Source organism: Physella acuta, unplaced genomic scaffold (assembly GCF_028476545.2).
Source record: "Physella acuta isolate Inbredline_101_S28 unplaced genomic scaffold, ASM2847654v3 ptg001155l, whole genome shotgun sequence".
Lineage (NCBI taxonomy): Eukaryota > Metazoa > Mollusca > Gastropoda > Physidae > Physella > Physella acuta.
The window spans coordinates 279,531-297,848 of NW_026732672.1; the positions used below are offsets into that span (position 1 = coordinate 279,531).

General features: G+C 34.2%; 2 protein-coding genes across 10 annotated transcripts in view; one reads left to right on the forward strand and one right to left on the reverse strand.

The window, feature by feature from the left end:
* The window catches only part of LOC131956484 (protein pangolin, isoforms A/H/I/S), a 90,893-nt gene extending 86,277 nt beyond the window's left edge, over positions 1–4,616 (forward strand). For 7 of the 9 annotated variants that reach the window (XM_059320946.1, XM_059320949.1, XM_059320947.1 and 4 more), the window contains one exon: positions 1,423–4,616. In XM_059320946.1, the coding sequence (XP_059176929.1) occupies positions 1,423–1,915 (493 nt within the window). In that variant the 3' untranslated portion in view covers positions 1,916–4,616. The remainder of the gene's footprint in view (positions 1–1,422) is intronic. The other 2 variants (XM_059320954.1, XM_059320955.1) reach the window with 1 other exon arrangement.
* Positions 4,469–16,780, reverse strand: LOC131956485 (uncharacterized). Its single transcript, XM_059320956.1, has 12 exons — positions 16,487–16,780; positions 14,941–15,059; positions 13,299–13,418; positions 12,812–12,898; positions 9,855–9,918; positions 8,411–8,473; positions 8,243–8,283; positions 8,031–8,117; positions 5,977–6,059; positions 5,283–5,352; positions 5,147–5,186; positions 4,469–4,794 (listed from the first exon to the last, which is right to left on the reverse strand). The coding sequence occupies exons 1-12, from the start codon at positions 16,659–16,661 to the stop codon at positions 4,754–4,756; spliced, it is 990 nt and encodes a 329-aa protein (XP_059176939.1). The 5' UTR covers positions 16,662–16,780; the 3' UTR covers positions 4,469–4,753.
* Between the last annotated feature and the right edge of the window lie 1,538 nt (positions 16,781–18,318).

An 18,318-nucleotide genomic window follows, 5' to 3' on the forward strand; every position in this document is an offset into this window, starting at 1 on the left:
ATCACCTTGTCATTGTGCACCAATTATGATTCATTGCATGATACACTCATTAATTAAAGCTCCCAATTGTTGACAAGTTCAACCAGAATAGAAATATGTGGTTGTTTACACTGACATATGTTAGGTAAACAATCCAGACTAAATTTACTTGCCTGCCCTTACATTTCATCCTTCTAATGATAAATGATGAAAATTCTGGCCACAATTTTTTTCTAGAAAAGACCATTTAGATTTGAAGTAAAAATATTGTACTCTGTCCCAGCCCCCTTAAAATCTCTGGCACATTGATTTTACATTTGTGTTGTTTGTAAAGGCTTTATTTATCTTTCTTTTTCTAATGGTTTTGGTTTTTCTTTCAGTGACTAGACATATTTCAACCAGTACTTGTTCTATAACTAGACATTTCTGTGTAAGACTATTCACTGTCTATAATTAAGACTAATAATTGAAACATTCTGCTCGAATGATAACTTCCAACTAAAGGGCAGTAACCCACTACAATTTCCACAAGTTTATGACGTGAATAGTCTTATCAAACTTTCTCATTATACTTCCTCTAGTAGTGCGCACATAACATTTTTTTTTTCCTTTTTGTTGGTTTTATTTTTCTCTTTTAGCTTTGGTTGATGTTTCTCCATCCTGCTTGTAGCAAGTCTGTAGTGCTTGAACTCTCCACTAATATTTCCTTTCACATTCTCCTCAACTAACAGCACTTTATGGCTTGGGGTTATTACCAGTAGATGCTAATTTCAAATTTAAATATACTTTTTCTTGCAGCAGGAGTAAAAGAAATCTTAATTATTGTACATCGACTGTTATAGTTTTGTTCATCAATGATAATTGATATGTGATAATTAAAAAAAAACCAGTTACATGAGAGATATAAATAAGCATTTCAGATGATTTAAAAGTAGAAAATTGGTACATTTAAACTTAAGAATATTTCATGCTTAGTTGGATATTGATGTGATACAAGTAGTTACAAATATTTGTTTTACTTTACCGACCTTAAAAATCCAATGCTTGCTTTTGTATTTTCTGTTTTTTTTTATAAATGTTTTTTTTTATAAAGGCTTATCTATGTTCTATAAAATACTTTTTATCAGCCAATTACTTTTGCACATGAAATATAGTTGCCTTGCCTAAAATAGCAACATTTAAGTAGACGTAAATCAAGAAGCAATAACATGAAATTCACCATTGCTTCTTTTATTTTAACTGAAAAAAAAAATTATTGTTGCATTTATTAATATATGATTAATATACGAACTTATGCTGCTATTTTCTAAATGTGTTAATTATAGATGCTTTTTTAAAAATATATTTGCTTTACGGACAACTGGAATAATTAATAATAAAATATCAATTTAGATGTTTTTTGTATGCTGGACACTAATATTTGTGGGTTGATATTTTTTTCAGGCGAAAGAAGAAGTGCATCCGTTATAAGCAGGGGGAAGGGGAAGGTGCAGGAGAGTACGATGATGATGATGACACATTGCTGAGGAACCGAACACTGGACTCATCTGTCCATTCTGGGTGCGAGTCCGACTCGACCAACGCGCAGGACAGTCCTCTGGCCAGCAGAGACTTCCTACACAAGAGTGACAGCAACGATTTTAGCTCCCCTTTATCACCACTTGTTGACGATAAAGTCGAAGCTGGACAGCAGACGCAGCCTCTGTGTCTGGTGACCTCATCATCCCCACAGCCACATCTAGTGAAGCGACCAACACCGCACACAGTGGACTCATTTCTATCCTCCCCTCCCCCTCTTCGTTTACAGTTTCCCTTCCCCCAGTCTCCACTGAGCCTGCCGTACATCGGCTTCCCTCCCTTCCACCACTACCCATATCCCATCTCCCCACACGCTCCCAGAATAAAAAGTGAATCGCCATATTCACCAACCAGTTAACTGATACAGGGGAGCCTTGGTGCCATGAGTCACCTTACTGGTGTACAAGCAGCTCACCAGTTGAGCTGCTTTGGATGGAACTGATTTCAACATTGGTAAAGGACTACAATTATGTACAGTATTTTGGGAGAATGTTCTGTAAATAATGGAGGCAAACATTGAGTGTTGGGTGAAATTTAGTGGAATCAGGAACACATGAGTGTAGACTTTCATGTTTGTGGAACTATGAGTTCCACCAAAAACTACCAGCTACCAAGAGATGAGGTCTAAAGCAAGTAGTTTAAATACATAATCACCAGCTGATGTTAGCTCTTGTTTGTAAGATTGAAGTCACGTTCAATGATATACTCAATCAGCTTCAAACAAGCATAATGTTTGATCTTATGACCAGGGGTTGGGGGCATTTGTATATACATATATGTGTGTGTGCATATATAAGAATGTCGTATTATTGTTGATCTACTGGGCCAAGTAGAGTTCTGGGAATAAGTTTATTCAATGCAAATTATTTTATTTTCAAAATAAAATTTTTAAAGTAAACTAGCTTTGAAGAATATACTTTAGAAGCAATAGTGATTGTGTACATTTTTTGCAAAGTTCCAGTAGTCTTGCACAAGCTAGTCTCAGAATGTCCAGAAGGATCAACCAGTATCAATCACATGATAGCCTTTCATCACTGAACACAATTTACTTCATTTTAAAATTTTTGTAACTTCTGGAATAAATGGATGATTAATGATGCTCCCTGAAGAGGACTGTCTTTCAAGCTACAATTGAATACATTGAGAGATTCAGTCTTTATTCTTGAATAAATTTCTCTGGAGAAAAGTGTATGGCCTAAGGACATTTTATTGGGATATGGACATTTTTGGTAGTTGTGTTTGGCTTGAAAAAATTGTCTTGATGAATTTACCAATAAAAATTGGTTGTATAATCTCAGCTCCATTTAAAGTGTAAAATTAATTTTCATTGTATAGTTGCAACTGTCTTATTACTGGTAATGCAGTGAATTTGATGTACTAGTATTTGAATTTATTGTAATTGATGGTAGGCTCCATGTAGGTAAAACTACAAAATTTACCAAATGAAAAATAGCATATGGTTAACTTTAAGTTAACTTTAAAATGGTTGGTCGATTGCTCTTTAAGTTACATTGGTTGTTTGAAAAAAAAAAGCTATATCTATTTTGACCGCATGTCGGTAAAATATTTCTTAATCTTTAGCGTCTCATTCATCAGTTATGTAACCTGATAAATGAAAATGTGAGTGTATTGTATACTAGAAGTAAGAAAAATGATTTTAGGGCAATGTGATTTATTATAATAATTATATCAAATTTTTAGTTTTATTTAAAACATATTTATAATACATTTTTAAATCATCTCTGTGTATAGGTAAATTTCAAATCTTGTGTGTGCATTAAGCAGATCACATATAACATGTATAACTATGTTGGCTTTTTTCTTTGCACTCTTTTTTTTTTGTATTATGGGGTGTTAGTTTTTTTTTTATGATTCTAATTTCTACACTACTTGTATAATCTGCTAGGTTTAGGCAAAATCTCTTTATATTGTTTAAAAAAGAATATGCCAAGAAAGGTTTAAAACCCACTCTTTGCATTCACTTTTTTTTTAAATCTGGGGATTTTGTGCATTACAGACCAGCAATTGTATCTTCATTAAATAATGCAGGAAGTAACAAAAATGGCAGATTTCTTAAGTGTGTACAATTTGTTCTTGTAGAGGCTCTTAAAAAGTAGTTCGCAATAAGTTACATTTTGTAATTCAAAAGAAATTTTTAAAACTAGTAATTAGGTAAGAGAAGCAAATTAACCAAAGTATTAAGCAATTACTGTTAGTGCTTGCATTTTTTCTTTCTGTGTATTTGCATGTTTTGTTGGTGTGCTTGTAGTTTATGAAAAGATTTTGAAATTAAAAAATAATATATACATATATAAAATATAATCTATACATTTGGGTGAATGCAACAACTTTATTTTGAGATGTTTTATCTGTACATTTTAATGCTAGGAGTGAGTGGGTGGAATTGGTGAATGTGAGAAACCTGTTTCCTGACATCGGAGGAGCTTTAATCGTTTCCTGTTGCCATACTTCTCTTACAGATTGCTATATGCATTTATAGTTTTTATTTTGTACATTCATCTTGTTCAGAAATGTGTACTTTGATTTGAGGAAAACTTACACTTAAAAATATAACCCATGAAGAATGTCCTGTGATTTAGTCACCCCCTCCCTCCAAAGGCTTGACAGGTATAGAAAGTTCTGCTTTGATACAATTATCTTTGTATAATTTTATTTCCCTAATAAAACTTTGCATTTAAAAATTGGTCTGTTCTTTATATTGTAACTCCTCTACAACAGAAATTGTAAGCGGGTATTTTATTTTTAAGAAAATCCTCCTGTCATTGACTTTTGTATAATTTTATTTTCTTGCATTTTTTCCATGCAATCAGTTTAGTGTATGTGTATTTGAAAATAAAATGTCTATATCAACATAATAAATACAAAGAAAAAAAATCAGATCTATAAAAGATTAAATTGTTATTCTTTTTTATTGATGAATGTATGTGACTGCACAAGTAGATTCTTAATCATAAATATTTATCAAATACATTAGCCAAACAATTGAAAAGCACCAAGTTGAAAATGAAAGAAGTAAATGTTCCAAAAAAAAAAAAAAAGCTTTGGGCCATTGATCTAATTAAATCAGGTGAGAATAAACAGATTTTTCAAATCTTGAAAATTAAAGTACAAATGTTCAATTGATGTTAACTAAATTTCAACAAAACCAAATAATGGACATCCAGTGATGGGCACCTTACTTGGCATGAACTGGTATAACATAGTACCATTTGTTGTCTGAAAGTAAAGTAACAACTTTTAAAAAGGTGAAAAGGACATTAAATTTAAAGGGAATGTTTAATTTATTACCCCAACAATAAAATTTAATAAATATATTACTATCAAAAACTCATTCGGATAAAAACAAAAATAAGCTCAAAATCTGAATTTGCACTGGGAACAAAGTTACTGAACCCCTTGATATTCCTATTATTTCCTTTCACATGGTAGATGATGCCAGCAATTTCTATTTTGTGTGTACTTTATAAATAAAATGTTGCTTTGTGGGAGGGAGACATCCGAGATATTCTGTATTGTTCACAATAATGCGCAAAGCATTTCAGTTGATTTATGAAATAGTTAAACTTACGTTCCTGTTTCATTTCAGTTCCTGCCACTAATTCAGGGGCCTGAAAAGGGAAAGTTATTTTAAGTTAACTAATCACAAATACAGTCAGTTATTTCATTAAAATGTCAGTACTGAAATCTATAAATAGAATACTTACATTGTTTAGTGTTCTTTTAGCATCTTCTGCATCAATTAAATGTGTACATTTTTCAACAGTAACATTTTGTCTGTGAAGAAATATGCATGGGAATATAAAAGTGAACTACTAGTTTGTTACATCTAAATAAAAATACATTTTAAGTACGCCTGAACTAATGTAATTGTACAGTGATGTACGCCAGCTTTTTTTTAGCACTGCCAATATTGAGTAGTCATTCAATATAAATCATAAATAGTTTACTAAGAAAAGAAGCGAAAAAAATCTCTATTTCTATTTTGTGTTTATTAACAAAGTTTATTGCAAAAAAAAAAAAAAATTGTGAAATTAACGACATCATGGTAATGTTGATAAACCCTTAGCTAGTGCTGCAGTTTATGTTGTACCATCAAGTTATCGTGTTTACACACACACGGACAAGATTGCAAAATTATGTTTTTCCCGTATAAGTGAGGTGTAAAATGTCAAGATTTGTAAAAATCTTGATTTTTTTTTTTCAAGATTACAAGACTCTCTATACTTCGTATATACAAGAAAGTAAAAAAATCCTAAATAACATAAAAGTGGCAGCCCAGGTTTTACCTACCAGGAATATAGAATTTGCAAATCATTGCATCTTGAATGTATTGAAGGAGATTATAGTGCTACAACTTAACTGTCCTTTTCATTTGTTTATAAACAATTTTTTCCTTACCTACAAATTTTGGAATCATCTAATGATTTCAACAAGGTGGACCACTGCTCATGTGTTTCTTCAATCACACGTAAAGCATAATCCTAAAATTTAATAGAAATAGTTTAATATAGATCCTATATTCAATTACATCAATGTCCATAAACAATTCAAATTAGTTAGAAAAAACGTGTAGTTAGTTGAATTGCATGGTCAAAGAAGCCTTTATCCTGACAGTAGGGGGGGGGGGGGGGGGGGGGTCATTGGACCGATTTCTTAAAATGTATACTTAGTTTTTTGTTCTGCAAAATCTGCCTAGATGCTTAAATAATTTACACAATGAATGCTGTACACTTGCAATGTGTAGTTTATCCAACACGCTAGGTAAACTTCAGCACAAGGTAAGATTATGTGTTGAGTATTATATAACATTGTATTTTGTAGCAATACAATTACCACCAACCACAAAACACTAAATACAAAAAAATCCAGAAAACAATTCCAATATAAAACAGCTGTCTAAGCCACTTCCATAGACATGTATACCCCTGGCTACCAAGGGTAAGAACGTCTTACCAAAAAAGAGGAATTTGAAGCCAAGAGAAGAACAAACGAATGCTACTTTGCTAAGCAAAAATAAATTAATTCTTATGACAAACATAGGCCTATAGTTTTATACAGCTGGTCTGTAAAATCATCTAAATACTGCGTAGTTTAGATAAGCATTTAAAAAAAATTTAAAAACCTAGGGTACCCCGAGACACCCCCACCCCACAGTAAAACCATAAATGCAACACTTGTACATGACATTTTTTATTTAATTTCAAGACTTAAGGCCAAGCTTATTAGATAGATTAATGATAAGATAGGCCTAGTAAGTAGATAATCTAGATAGATTCTAGATCTACAAATTAGAGCGTTAGTCAGGATTTTATGATACTTTCCTCTATACTTTATATTTAAAGCATAATTTAAATCTACAACGGCCAAACAAAAAAGAACATACATTTCTGAGTACTTCAAAAATATTGTGTTCATTTTTAAAAGACGCCTAATCTGAGCTCAGCAGCTAACTTCCACATAAATAACAAGCAAACAGAATCATGGCAAAGGGAAATAATCACCTTTCCCTGCTTTTTTTTTTTCAATTCAATTCATTCATTTTTTAATTTATTCTACATGTTATGATGTATGTTTCACTAGGCAAATTGGTGCGCATGAATGCTGGTGCGAAGCTATAATATTGCAAGAGTGACGCGGTACGCAAGAAAGTGACGTTTTAGTGTGAGTGCGTTGTTGCCAGGAAAGAAACTTCAAGTAGTAGTCCCGTTCGTGTTATGTTAGGGTGAGGTTGTCCAGTCTTAGTATCGTTTGTTCAAGTCATCCGATGTCTATTTCTTATAGTGCAATATATAGAAACAGTAAATAATGTCATCCTGTCAAATCATTTGTATGTGTTGATGTCGAGTTTCAAGATGAACTACTGAATGGCAAGATATAATAAAATGGTAGTGGTATTTGAATATACTATTGGATTAAGTAGTTCAATCCTCTCATTGCATAGCTGTGGGACCATAGAACCCAGTTATAATACTACATTTTCATTATTTTTTTGAAAAAGTGGAAATAAACTTTGTTGAAAGCGGAACAGGATACAATTTTTTGCATAAATGCGGAACAATTACAATTTTGAGGTAGGATGGTAGGCATGTCTGCATGCATTTGAATGGGAAAAACTAGCAGACAATTTTTGTTTATTAAGTAATGTGAAATGGGAAACAAGTGAAAAAAAAAGCTAACACAGTATTAAAAAGGCATAAAGCTCAGTACATTTAACAACAAACAAGTTATATGAGTTTTCTCAAGGCTGCCGAACTTCATATCACATTAAAGGTTCAAAATGTAGGATTTTAATTATGTTTAAAATCACAGTTAACACCCTTATGACAGAACTCTGTCATCAATCTCAATTTAATTGCCCTGACATACTTTTTAAAAGTCAAAAACTATAACTCAATAAAGTCCAGCTCCAACAATGTTTAAACTAATGTTCATAAAACCTTCATATTACATACTTTATTTTTAGCCTCTCCATTAAAAGCAAACTGATTCTCAGGTTTCCCATCAGGCACCTTGTAATACTTAAACCATTCATATGTTGCCTAAAAAGATAAATATATTAATTAGAAAAATCAGCACACAGAAGAGAAGCCATACATACATTTATTAATTTACGTTTTGCTAAACTCTTAAGTCAAATGAGAGCTAACTGGTTTTAGCTACATACCCTCAGAAGACCTGGAAAATTAGCCTCAATATCTGGTACATCTGAAACAACATTTAACTTTCAATTGCAAGGGACACAAAAACAATGTACTAGTTAAGCTTGAGCTAAAATTCCTAACTGAAGTTAAGTATGACTGAATAACTGTATACCAACTAGTTTAAAGCCTACCATTTAATGATGAAGCAAGAGGGTCTGTAACATCAATGGCCAAAATCTTCCAATCAGTTTCACCTTTAATAAAAACAGGCATTTATTAGACATTTTAAGATGAAAAAAAGTTTTATATAAAAAATAAAATTGCAGTGACAGGCACCACAGTAGTGCCCAAGGAGCTCAGGACAGCAGCCCAGGATGTCTAACAAGAGTCAACTTTTGTGGACTGGAAGAAGGCTACTAGCTCTGGTCAACACTGACAAAAACAAATTTAACATCCAAGTACTTGTAGATTACAATACAAAACTACCCTGCAAACAGAATATTTATTTAAGCAACCCTGTCATTGAGTCACTGTATAGTGATAAAATAAGTAGATTGTGCACTGAGTGTTTATTTGGGTCAATGGCAATCTATACTTAGCTTCTATTAATAGACAAACATTATTAGAATTTTTTAATGCAAAAGTTCAACTGATTTTATATAACGCTATATTTTTGGTTAGTTTGGGTGTCTGTGTGGCAGAAAGGAGTGCACAGCAGCTATCAAGAAGGCTTCAAAACTGAGTACAGCGGTTTTATGCAAATGACAAAAATATAAATTTTTGACGCATTCAGTCTAATTATGGTTAGCGATAAGAAAAGAAATTTTATATCAATGTATATATTAAGAATTTTATCTGGATTAATGAAATAAGCATATTTTAAAAATCTACCGAAAGAGGATATATAAGCAGTTTTTATTCACTCTATAGCCCATTGGCGGAAAGAAGCTTTACATTCTTGAAGCCCATATGTTGCATCTACAATTGACGTAAATGAGCAATACCTCACATGCTCAATGTATATTATAAACTTGCATACAAATTTTTAGTGGACATCTTCATGAGGGGATCACTTTTGGAACAGACTGGTGGGGGAGAGGGTTGTAGAATACATTTCTGTGGATGTCCCAGTCCCTCTACATATGGAACAGACTGGTGGGGGAGAGGGTTGTAGAATACATTTCTGTGGATGTCCCAGTCCCTCTACATATGGAACAGACTGGTGGGGGAGAGGGTTGTAGAATACATTTCTGTGGATGTCCCAGTCCCTCTACATATGGAACAGACTGGTGGGGGAGAGGGTTGTAGAATACATTTCTGTGGATGTCCCAGTCCCTCTACATATGGAACAGACTGGTGGGGGAGAGGGTTGTAGAATACATTTCTGTGGAAGTCCCAGTCCCTCTACATATGGAACAGACTGGTGGGGGAGAGGGTTGTAGAATACATTTCTGTGGAAGTCCCAGTCCCTCTACATATGGAACAGACTGGTGGGGGAGAGGGTTGTAGAATACATTTCTGTGGATGTCCCAGTCCCTCTACATATGGAACAGACTGGTGGGGGAGAGGGTTGTAGCATACATTTCTGTGGATGTCCCAGTCCCTCTACAATTAATGCTAATAGCTAATACACACCTTCATCAATAAGACACATAACCCCCAATACTTTGACCTTTACAACAGATCCTCTTGGGTGAATCTGTACAAAAAAAAAAGCAATACATTAACAGTTTTATAAAATGCTTTAAATTAAGTACTAAGTCTGTACCCATAGTTACTAGTGACAGTTTTTATATTTTATATAAAAAAGGTATATTGTTTGGTGAACATACAAATCAGATGGCTTGTAGGGCTACAGATGAATAGCCATTTTAAAAATTGCTTTAATAATACAGTGTATTATTGATGGGTAACTCTGTACACTTTAGCTCGTTCACAAATACCCAAAAAAGATGGTATGTAAGTATCATTAGTAAAGAGAGCTAACTAAGGTTAGCACCCAAACTTTTTACAGTCCATTGAGAGTGATAAAAATTGAAGAATAATTATAGTCTAACTAAAACCTAAAGTGATAACTTGGGCTTTAAGTCAGGGCTATACAAGGTTCATACTAGTCTGTTGAAACTTAGATTCCAGACTTTCATATGTAACTGTAAAAAAAATTCCAGACAGATCTTTTCTTAAACAAAGTGTAAACAACTTATAAAGATGACCCTTCTGAAGCTGCTGACATCTGGTGTTGTTTTGTGAACCAAAGATAGGAAAAGTTCATTTCATTATCTCAACTAATTTAGCAATGGCAACAATTATTTACACGAATCTCTCAGAAAAAAAAATTAACGCAGGCTTAAGAACAAGGTAACCTGCAATGTTCGCCATTCATTCAATTACTCTATAATGGTAGCATCTTGTTCAAATAAATTCAAACCCAAGACATTATATTAACCCATATTCTGCTAGCGTCCCACTTATGGGACGCTTGTAAAAAAAATTGCCAAAATTTACTAAAAACTAGTTAAAACACAAATTATGTTTCATTGTATTTGAAAATGGTTAGACTATTGAATGTGTGTGTGTTTTATGAAAAAAATTAATTTAGAAAAATGTTATAGTGCCGGATTTGCAGGACTTGTCAAAATGGCGGAAAAAAGAAAACATGCGCACAGAAAATTGCATATCTTCTAAAATATTAACATTTTAAGTGCAAAATACATTTGAAACTTGTAGCAGTACCATATTTCTATCTGATAAAAATTTAAGAATAAAATTTTTTTTTTACTACTTCGTTATATCAAGTGTACAGCAAGCGTCCCATAAGTGGGACGCTAGCAACGAATGGCCCCATGTAGATTGTTAAACAAACGTCCCATTTATTGGACACTAGCGAGACACACAGATGCAAATGTTTATGTTAAAGGGTTATTTATGGTAAAACAATTGTTGACTTTGATAACTGCTGACTTTGGGGTGTTAAGTAGTATTTATAGATATTTAATTATGACCTTGACCTATATGTATGCAGATTGTTACACAAACGTCACATTTATTGGACACTAGTGAGAAACACAGATGCAAATATTTATGTTAAATGGTTATTTATGGTGAAACAATTGTTGACTTTGTTAATTGTTGACTTTGGGGTGTTAAGTAGTATTTATAGATATTTAATTATGACCTTGACTTATATATACTTATATATTATTGTATAAAAAATTGCAAATATTGAAAAACTTACATTTTATTTGTAATTTTTCAGAATTACACTTACTGAAGTATTTACTACCATTGAATACAAACTAATTTAGTACTGCTGTAAATGTACTAGCGCACGATATTAAAATTATAACAAACCAGTATAATAACAATGGTCACGATTCTGGTGAAACGATTGAGTCATGGGGGTTGGCTAACTCTCTTCATATAAGTAAGAGAGCTCAAGCTACATATAGCAGAAATGTGAATTAGCTGTGTACAGTTGTCATGCCCCAGTAATTCCCCCCCCCCCCCCCCCCCCCCCCCAAAGGTTCCTTATACCAGTTTTACTTTGTTAACTTTTAAAGGAGATTCCTGGTGTTAGATTGGGAGCTGTTCGCATAGTGAGTTGCATACATGGATGAGAGCCATGAACACTCAACACAAGCCCCCATAGACGGATCCTTGCCCTAGAAATAAGATATCTGATGTCCTAATGTACGCCTGTGAGGGGCGGGGGGGATAGCGAGGGTAACAAAAAAGAAGATGGCTGGATGACATCTGGGACTGGACCGTATCGTCTTTTGCAAATTCACTGAGGGCAGAGTTTCTTTCAGGCATCATTTCGGAGGAGGGGGGGGGGGGGGGGCTCTGCCCCCAGAACAAATAGGAATTTATATACAAAACATACTTTTACCAATGTCCACCCTTCCCCTGAAATTTAAGTACCCCCCACCTGAAAATTTCAAGTACGCCCCCAAAAAATCAATTATTTATATTTAATTATATTACAGTTTCGATGAATAATAACAATACTTGTGATCATGTGTGTATAATTAGATGTACTAGTCACAGCTTTACTTATTTCCAAGTGTTGTTCACTTTGATGGATGCTAGATTGAAAGAAAACTAGACTTTTGAACATAATTTCTGCATTTTAGACCATGGTATGGCTAACCCAATTGATCATTATCAGTATTTTTTGCTGTCCTAAACAATTTAATCATTGGTCTAACAATACAAAATCAGAATACAGCTTAATTTTTGCGTGATTAGCCATATTTCGTGATAAATGATTTTATTTTTCAATAAATGTACATGGGGCCGTTCGTTGCTAGCGTCCCATTAATGGGACGTTTTTTAAAAAATCGATATTTAAAAAAGTATTGATTAAAAAAAAAAATCCATAGTCATTCCTTCATTCAGTGCCCAAAAGCTAAACCATATCAAAAAATTATAAAAATTTGAGACCTTGGGATAATATGGGTTAAAACAGCATAAGGTCAATTTGTTGGATGTGCTGTAACAGCCTCAGTTTCTTTTACACTCTACCTTCAAGTTAAAAGATTTGGTGCCATCAATCTACAGACAAACTACAGCCATTTTTAAGAATCCAGTACCTTGTGACCTATCTCACAAACATCAATGGGATCACTGTCCCCCTTAGCTCCAGTGTCTGGTGTGATATGATTAGGGTCTTCATAAGTCTGGGGAAAAAAAAGTTCAGATATTTTTGGTTAAGCTAGAAACGAGGAATCAAAGTTCAAGTGCTTCAACACAACAGCAGCAAATTAAAGCTTTTAACTACAAAATCAGGATCTGGAAATCTGTGATCAATAGCCTGATTTGCGGCATACCCTTGTTTGTTGTGTTATTGATTTCTTCCATCTGCTGGTTGCTTTGGCATTCAGTTACCTCATTTAGTAGAGCATTGATTTTCACTAAGTCATTACTGTTCAGCCCAATCATTTAAGAAAAATTACTATGAACTTATAAAAGTTATTTATATTAAACTCCAATGTTAGATAAACTGCAGGCAATGTCAAACTATTCTGCTCTCTATATATAGTTAGTTTAAAATTTTAAAGGTACTAAAAAGAAATGCACCTGAGGTAAAGCTCCATAGTTCCAGATATAGCCATGGTGAGGAAAGATATTCTTCACGAACCTTAAATTGTTATTCTTTACATCCTGTTTTATAGGGTTCAGTAGCTCTTCTTTACAGATCTGTTGAGAAATTTTAAAAATAATTTTTCTATTAGTAATGCTAGGATACACTTCACAAAGATGGGGAGGGGGAGGGTGTTAAAAAAAATATCATTGTCCGATAATAGAATCTTTTTAAAAAATGGGTGTTAGGTAACTGGTAGTTAAATGAATACGCACATGGCTTGTTAATGTCAATAACCATATCCATAACCCTAGTCCCAACATACACCTAACCCTAATAATTTGTAACCATAAAACTAGTCCAGATTAAAATAGTACCAACTACCTTACACACCTATTTTAGGAAGAGTCTATTATCGGACATCAGTATCAATCATCCCCAGAGTGTTCTAACTTAAATCTTCCCAACGAAACCCCAGCAATCTTTCTAACGAAACCCTTATTTAAAAAAAAACAAACAATTTAGCCAACTTATAACCACATTTGTAAATGCCCCAACCCGGGGTCTACAAAACAAGAAAAAAGTAAACGGTAAACCAACAGCACACGTGGCTTGATGTGTCGGCCTAACCTACCGCCCCCCCCCCTGTAGTCTGTACCATACGCGTCGAGAGGGACGACAGGGTCATCGAGGTCAACACTGACCCTGACACCGTCCTCACATAGCCTAGCAACTGTTTGCATAAAGGCTAAATCCTTATCGGCGATTCGCTTAAAATAAACAAGTTTATTTTTTAAAAATTCAACAGCCTAACACGTTTTTAGGTAAAAAAAAAAAAAACCTTATCGGCAATTAGATCTACACATTCAGCAAACTATGGCCCGGTACATGGTTGATAATTAAAACCAAACGATAATGCGACCATGACGGCAGTAAATAGGTATCTCAAGGCTGATACGCAGAATGGAAACTAGGAGCAACTAAATCTAATTTGGGCTATAGGCTTATTAAAAAAAAACCTTGTAATACACTTAATGTGACAAACTAGATCCAAATCAAAAACTTTATTGACGATCTTTTAAAAAAGTATTGTTAAAATAGTCACGTAAAGGAAACCAGTTTTCAACAAGTTGGAACATAGGTAGGCTAACAGTACCGGATAAAAAAAAGCACCAAAGTTAAGGGCCTATCACACCTAACAGTAAATCTGAACCGAACCAGATCAATAATAAACGGAACAAATTTTAAGTCTGATAGTGGATATATTAAGCCTAATATATCTACAATGAAGTAGGTAGTAAAGAATCCTACAAACTGATTTCATTATTACTATGCCTTTTTATAAAAGGTGGTAGATCTAATTGACTTACTAGATTTACTTTAGTTCTACCCCCCAGTTCTACTAAAAAAAAGTCATAAAAGGATAGATACTGACAGAACTAAAGTATTAAGTATGCAATTGAGACAAACCATTTTCAACCAGAAAAACAAGTACATTTTTCAAACCACATCTTTTCTTTTACCTTACAGCTGTAAACAATATTCAGGAATTCTGCTTAGTATTCAGAGCATAAAATTATATTTTCTGAAATAATAGCCTAACTAATGGTATTTTGTTAAAACCTCATTGATCATTACCTCCATTTTGGCATTTGTCCATCGTGGAATCTCAACAACCATATTGAAATGCTTATTATTTGCATCTGCATACAGAGGAATGTCATGAAATGGAGAGATTGGAATCCCATCTGCATTTTCTGTTTTAGAAAATTAAATTTTAGGCAAGGAACTTAAAGATATAATTTAGCTAATCTTAGGGTATGTATCTCTTCATCAATCAACAAGCATGTTTGTAGCATCATGTCTAGTCATTCTGCTTTAAAACTGAAAACAAGTAACAGCGAAACGAGACTTAACTTAAAAACTACAGTCTAAAGAATGCCAACTATAGTTATTTTAAACTGTTTACATGACATTCATGTAGTAGGCCTATATTGAATAATTACTATTATTGTTATAGACTATAGTCTAACAGTGGTTCTTAACCTTTTTGGAGGTACCAAACTCCAGTAGCTTTATGTATGCATTCACCAAACCCTTAATAGTTCCGTCGTCCCTCAGGTTAAGCACAACTGCTCTATAACATTCATAACATGCAAGACTTCATAGATGTAGGACATTGGCCTAATACTTACCAATTTGGCCTACCTATGTCATACATCATATAGGCCATAGGCCTACTATAGAATAGGCCCAGTGTTTCTTCCAGACTTTTTTCTCTGGGGGGTGGCGGACATTATTTAAAGTACATACTTTCTATATAAATTCCATTTTGTTCTGTAGGGGTGGTAGACTGTTCCCCCCCCCCCCCCCCCCAATCCAGAAAAGAGATACCTGGAAGAAACACTGAATAGGCCTTGATAGATCTAGATATTGTATTGAACTGCCTTTATTGCCCTTTAAGTGAATGATACCTATTCAGATCTTCACCAGATCTAGATTCTAGACTGTAATGTAGTCATATTTCTGTAACAAGTTACTAGGCCTATAGGCTAATATAAAAACAGTGGTCAGTTATGTTACACTAAAAATACACTATTACACTTAATGAACATCTAAAATCTAAATAAATAATCTATGCATAAGACCTCTTAGGCCTATTCGCGTATTTTAGATTCATTTTTTGCTAGGTTTTTGTCTAGAATTTCTACATTTTGCATTAAACATTTGATAATACTAATATCTTGTGTACTTAATCTAGATATCTATACATTGCAGATACAGAGATTCTTTTCACTGTGACTAAACTAGAGTCGAGTACAGGCCTAGTGACCCTAGTGTCAGTCATCCGAGAAATAGGCCGTGCTGCTATTTATTTTAACATGACAAATGCGGCTTTGAGATTCGTTGAAAGTTTAAACATGTTTAAAAGTTTAACCTTAGGACTCTCAAAGGGCAGCAAAATGAAAGATGGAATGACTAGTTAAATCAATCACTGACATGTAGATTAAGATTTAACTTATAGCTTAGGCTAGAGTTTCGCTACTGTTAGTGAATGGCAAGTTACGTAGTGAGTGTTACGTTGACTACCGACGAGAAGATAAGCCAGCCGGTACCGAAGTTATTTTCAAATTTTCGATACTAGAATCTAGATCTAGTTGAATTAAACATGAAAATCACTTACTAAAAAACACACGATAATTCCCCGTGTTGGGTGTCCCCCTTTCTTCTGTGAAAAATTCCATTGTTTTTATTTTTAATGCGCTATTCTTCGACTTCAAGTGCTGAACTGTCGTCGATAGCCGACGAGTCACTGTAGTACACACTCTCGCACACGGCAAAATAAATCTCGAACCCATTCATAGACGCGGAAATGGTTGTTCGGAGCTTCGCCCGTTGTTGCGCATGCTCAGGATGAAGCTATGTTCACACTGAACACTTTAAATGTTAGACCATGATCAATGATCAGTCCTGTTTAGTTATGCCTTGAGTTGATAATGAATGATATCCATCCCATTCTGATGCACTGAACGAAGAATAGTTATCACTAGCTCATCTCACATAAAAAAGAGTTCATGTTTGGGAGTGAGGAATTAACTTCGGATTAATGTATTTTAATATTTTTTTTTACAAAATAAATAAAGCAAGGTAAAAAATAATTATTATGGGGTAAAAAAAAAAATGAATATTTGAATTCAAAGGAACATATGGACTTATATATACCAGATAACTCTATTAGCAGTGTTATTTTTTCAGTCTTCTCATGGGGAAGGGGGGGGGGGGGGCAGTACAAAATAGAAACAATATTAAATGTAATTAGAAAATATTTACTTTAACCCCCCCCCCCCCTTGAAGTTAAAACGCCTCTACCCATTGAGACATATGTATGAAAGAAACCCTGCTGAAATAGTATCGTTGAATTGAAAGTTTTATTGCTTTCTTCTTTCTTACAAGTAGACCTACATGACAATATAATTTATCATTACTTTGACACAGATCTACTGCCAGTAAGACTCCTGTTAGATCAGTACATCAGTATCACATGACTACTATCATTGTTGAAGCACTTGCCCAGATGTGACTGGATTTCACAACGTTTTCAGCAGGCTGCTGCAAATATCATCTCTAGTTTTCTGCTTGCCAATTCTCTGGCTATATACCATGCTAAAGATCTGAAGCGTAGCGAAAGGGGGGGGGGGGAGTACATATATCCCCGGGCGCCGACCATTGAGGCGCCAAAATGGGTTTGAAAAAAAAATTAAAAGCTCATTCTAGCTGCAGTTTTGAATTATAAACAAAAAATATATGGGGAGGGACGCCAAATTGAAAGTTTGTCCCCGGGCGCCGGGAGGGGTCTCTACGCCTCTGATCTGAAGAACAAAATCTAACAACTGCAGGTACGACTTTTAAAAGCCAAAATAAGGAAATCACTAAACGAATTAGTTAAGCCCCCTGTAGATGAAGATGGACTAGTAGGCCTATTTTGAATTGAAGAAATGCACATTTTAAGCCAGAATATTGCGAACAGAAATAGCTGTCTTTAGTAGTTAATTATTATTTCACCAAAACGTTGGTTTCTTTTGACATAAGCATAAAAGCTATAATGTGTAGGGGCGGTTATTGTAGTATCGATTTTCGAGGGTGATCTCTTAATAGGTACTTTGGTAGGTGATATAATCAATTCGAGTTTTAAAGCGTTTAACAGATCTCTGTATTTGGGCCAAAAAAAATATTTATATAATAAAAAATGGCAGCAAACACGCAATTTTAGCAAGATTGCATTTTGTAAGTTCCTCACTCACTATAATCTACAGTCTAAAGTTTGGTCGTTCAAGTGTGCATTTGGCGAGCCTTCACTCAAGCTATCCCATAGTTCATCTGGTGAAGCTTCACTCAAGCTGTCCCATAGTTCATCTGGTGAACTTTTACTCAAGCTGTCCCGTAGTTCATCTAGTGAAGCTTTACTCAAGCTGTCCCATTATTCACCTGGTGAACTTTCACTCGAGCTGTCCCATA